This window comes from Crocodylus porosus, unplaced genomic scaffold, assembly GCF_001723895.1.
Source record: "Crocodylus porosus isolate Cpor-Errol unplaced genomic scaffold, CroPor_comp1, whole genome shotgun sequence".
Taxonomy (NCBI): domain Eukaryota; kingdom Metazoa; phylum Chordata; order Crocodylia; family Crocodylidae; genus Crocodylus; species Crocodylus porosus.
The window spans coordinates 646,794-651,182 of NW_017728925.1; the positions used below are offsets into that span (position 1 = coordinate 646,794).

Genomic DNA, 4,389 nt, shown 5'->3' on the forward strand with positions numbered 1-4,389 from the left:
CACAGATTGTGCCAGGGCTGGGGCAGGGGTGGGCTCCCTTAAGTGCCTTGGTCTGCTGGCTTTGCAAGAGTTGCTCAGCGGGCCAGCAGTGGCAGTAGTCCCCCCATCCCCCAGCAGGCTTAGTTGAAAGCCTGGTGGAGCAGGTCAGCCAGTCTGGCTGAGAAGAGCCTTTTCCCCAGGGGAGAGAGGTGGAGGCCATCTCTTCCCAGCAGCTCGCTGCCTCTCTCACTAAAGAGCAGACTATGGTCGTGGAAGCCGAAGCCTTCCCGATGACACCAGCACCGCAGTCTTTGGTTCACTACCTCAATCCTCCTCTCCCTCCTTAGCCTGTACCCCAGAACTGGGAGGATCGAGGAAAACACCACCTGAGCCCCCAACCCCTTAAGCCCCACTCCCAAATCCCTGTGGTGCCTCATGACCTGGCTGGGATTGCTCTGAGCCATATCATTCATGCCCACATGGATAAGCAGCAGAGGGTAGTGGTCAGTGGGCTGGAGGAGTTCAGGGATCCTCTCGGATACGGGCTCCTGGGAAGCGGCAGACTTCCCGGGCTAGGGCGTCGGGGTGGCAGGTTGCCCCCTCAGTCCCCCTCAGGAAGGAGTCTCCCATGAAAAACACTTTGCGTTTTGTCTTAGGGAGAGCGGGGGTGCTAGTTACAGTATCGTCTGTGTTGCCTGCAGGAGCTGGCAGCTAGGCAGGCTCTGCTGGGGCTGCAAGAGGTTTGTACCTGTTGCAAAGCTCCAGTAGGGCAGGGGCCTTGGTGCGGCGGGCCTTGGCGCCCTTGACCACCTTAGTCCAACCCCGTGGCTAGACAGTAAGGGAGGTCCCCAAGTCCTCCCTTGTCCTGGAGGGAGACTGTGGTCTACCCTCTGCACAGAAGGGCCTGGCAGTAGCAGTCGATCTGCTCACAGTCCCTGGTGGCACGCAGTCTCCAGGCTGCGGCCTGGAGCTCCTCCAGCGGGCATGCCAGAGACCCCAAAAGGGAGCAGACCCCACAAGGGGAGGTGGCCATGCTCCCGGGCCCCAGAGCCTGAAAAAGGGACAGGCAGCCCGCGCAACTGCGAGCCAGGGGCTCCGGCCACGTTGAACCTGGGACCATGGGCTCCGTTGGGGTGGAGGCCCCTGAGGCGCCAGAGGAGGGGACCACAGACTCTGAGGGGACGCTTGGGTTGTGGCGCGTGCCCATCCTCATGGTGCTGCTGGTTGGCCGGCTACGGCTGGGACTGCCTTCCCTAGGACACACTGGCAGGGCCTTGGGCCCTCCCGCTGGCCCTCCTGCGCAAACTGCGTGCTAACTCACGCGCTGGGCAGACAAGTGCGCCTGTTTGTGGTCCTGTTCAGGACGCTCCGGTCATGCGGCTCCCTGCGGGCTGAGCCAAGTAGGATCTGGGTCAGGGCGAGGCCCTCCTTGGCTCCACTCAGCCGCCTCCTCTCAGCTGTCTGGGGTTAACCCTCCCCCACCACGGCCCCGCTTACCTCCGGCTGTGCTGGGGGCTGCTGGGAGTTGCTGGGGGGCAGGCTTCTGGAAGCGGAGGCACAGCGGGCTTGCACCCACACGTGCCTCACCACTCCCAGAGCCTGAGGTCAGTTTGCCTGGCCAGTTTGCAAATCTGCCTGCAAAGCTTTGCTCACTGGTGCACCATCTCACGGCATGCACCTGCATGTGTTCTCATATAGTATGGACAACCTGCCCCACCCTGAGACCCTGAGCCATGGCTCACAGAAAGGAGACAAACCGCTGCTTGGGAACAAAGAAGTTGAAGGAACTACTCCTCACCCTTATGCCTCTGCAGAAAGGACTAGCAAGGAGGCGGGAGGGGATCTGTGTCCCATCCTCTCTGTGGTGTCCCTGACTGATGTTCAGCTTTGGCAGGGTTGTTCCCCTTAAACACAGCATCCTCTCCAGCCCCTCTGAGGTACCACATGTGTATGCTGTCCTCAAGCTACTGCTGTGCCTGGAGGCACCATCCTGGCGTTGGGCACAGGAGCTTTGAGAGTACACGAACAGCAAGGAGCAAAACAAGGTAGCTGAGACCTAAAGAGCCCCCTGCCACCATGATACCTGGGAAGGGAGGGGGCACTAAACAGCCGGGGAAGTACCTGAGTTGGTGTAGTGACCTGGTTGCCCAGTGCTCTTCAAATGCATCTCTAGTTTCTGACAAGCATCTGACCTGGGAAAAAGCAATGGGAAAAGCAAGGTCAGGCTAAACCAGAACCTGGGCCACTCAAAGAGCTGGGGAGAGCCTAGTTTGCCCAGGTAACAGGCAGACCTATCCTGGCAATGGGAGGGCAATGTGCGATCATGGTGGGAGGCAGAGGTGAGTCTGTTCTGACTGGGTGGGGGGATGTGGTTTTGCTAGAGGGGAAAGCAAAGCCCAGTGGGAGTTTGCTGGCATAGTGTAAAGACAGGTGTGAGCCTGTCTTGACCTGCGCGCTGCAGGATAAATCAAAGAAGATTCCTCCTGATTTGAATTTCATCTTATTTTCACTCTCCCAGCACCTCATCCCTACCAGGAGAACCCATCCAGGATGAAGGCCCAGCTACAGATGAGGCACATCAGGGAAAGCCACAAGAATATCTCCCCCACCTTAGCACCAAATCAGCCTCAACCACTGCGCTATAGTCAGCTTTCTCCAGGCTGCTGACTGTGCCAGGCCCCAGGAGAACCACGCGTTGATGGGTCAGGTCAGCAGGCTACAACTGTACTCACAAAGGGAAGCCAACAGTTAAAGTTAAGTCATCGCCTGGCATTGCTGTGATGATGGCAACAGACGTCTTCATGATTTCCTTCATGCTCAGGAACACAGGGCAGTTGGAGGCAGCAACCACGATGTGCCATGTCCCTGTAAACTGCAGAGAATCACTCAGGTGAGATCTTGCGAAAGCAACTGCAGCCCTCGCAGTTCCCAGCAGAAGCCCCTGGCTGTGCGGCAATGAACAGGCAGGAGCCAGCACCCAGGGAGGCTTTCCCAGCTGGTCTGTTGCTTGTTAACAGGCTATTGTGGTAGCAGAGCCAAGCCACTGTGCTATAGGGTTTGCTATGGGGAGGACAGAAATGTATGCAGCATATCTGTGCTGCAGCTGGGCCCTGCCTCCTTGTGACAGGCTATCACGCATATGTCCATGGCCTCCATCTCTGTGGTGTCCAAGCGGTTCACAGTCATTACTTACTACATTGACCCTCATGCATCTCCTTCTGGTGGGGCAGTGCAGTAAGCTTCATTTCACAGGCAGGGAGCTGCGGCACAGAGACCCAGACCCTTCAAGGTATTAATCATTTAGCTCCCTGCATTTCCAAAGGCAGATGGTCCATCACACCTGGGAGAGTTAGGAGCCTGATGACTTTTAGCCTCTCTAGCATTACTTGCCCAAAGCCTCACCAGAAGCCTGTGGCAAAACCACGGTTTGAAAGGAGCCTTTCAAGACATCTGTATTGTACAGCAAATGAAGGCTTTGGTCAGCAACACTTTGCTATCTCCCACCCCACCGAGCAACCTGTGCTAGTGCCATTCCTGCCGGCACGGAAAGCCCAGCCAAGACCAGAGACCTGTTGTGCACAGACACATGGTTAGAGTTGGCTGGTCTCAAAGGGGCCTTGCTTCTCCCTGCATCAGGTTTGCATTGTGACTCCAGTGAACAAACTGCACATACCCAGTGATATAAAGGGCATGGGAAGTCCACAGGAACTTGGGTCTCCTCTTGCAAAGGAGCCATGCTCACCCTGGGTGTGGGAAAGCAGCTCCTCTGCAGGCATGAGAATGCTCTGGGCTAGGCTGGGAGATCGCTTGCTCTCTGGGAACTAGCAGTAGGCCAGCAGTCCCTGTCCACACTGCTGCTAGAAAAAGGATGCGTTGCTCAAGGCCCTTATTTAGTGTAGACATAAGACACAGCTAACCGACCAGCAGTGTTCAGAACAGGGCCTGGCTCCCTGCGGGTCCAGCTGGGTGCCCTTCAACTCAAGCCATCAGACAAGGCAGGCTGGCAGCTGAATGTCCATCCCTTCTGATTGCTGCTTCTCTAGAGCCTGCACTTCTATTTTCTGTTTTCTCTTTACACCTACTATGTTGTCAGTGGGCTAAGGTGAGCAAGGCACATATACAAGACTCCATGAGCAGTGTGAGCATCCTCCACCTGGGTCACTATGGACCAGGAGCTGGGCAAGAGCACCTTGTTTCACACCCTCTGGCTGCCTCTGGATTGAGACATTCTGGGCTAGGGGTGGGGAATGTAACACCCACACACACTTGGGATGTGAGTGGTCATAGTTTCATAGTCTGTAGGATCAGAAGGGACCTGAGCAGATCATCGAGTCCGACACCCTCCCATGGCAGGAAAGAGTACTGGGGTCAAACGACCCCAGCAAAGTGTTCATCCAGCCTCCTCTTAAA

The 4,389-nt window shown here is 56.6% G+C and overlaps 1 protein-coding gene across 1 annotated transcript in view; it reads right to left on the minus strand.

Annotated features, from left to right (window-relative positions):
* The window catches only part of LCNL1 (lipocalin like 1), an 11,661-nt gene that overhangs the window by 4,100 nt on the left and 3,172 nt on the right, over positions 1-4,389 (minus strand). Inside the window, exons 2-3 of the mRNA XM_019541086.1 lie at positions 2,712-2,851; positions 2,101-2,171 (exon numbers count right to left, since the gene is read on the minus strand). Of these exons, the coding sequence (XP_019396631.1) occupies positions 2,101-2,171; positions 2,712-2,851 (211 nt within the window). The remainder of the gene's footprint in view (positions 1-2,100; positions 2,172-2,711; positions 2,852-4,389) is intronic.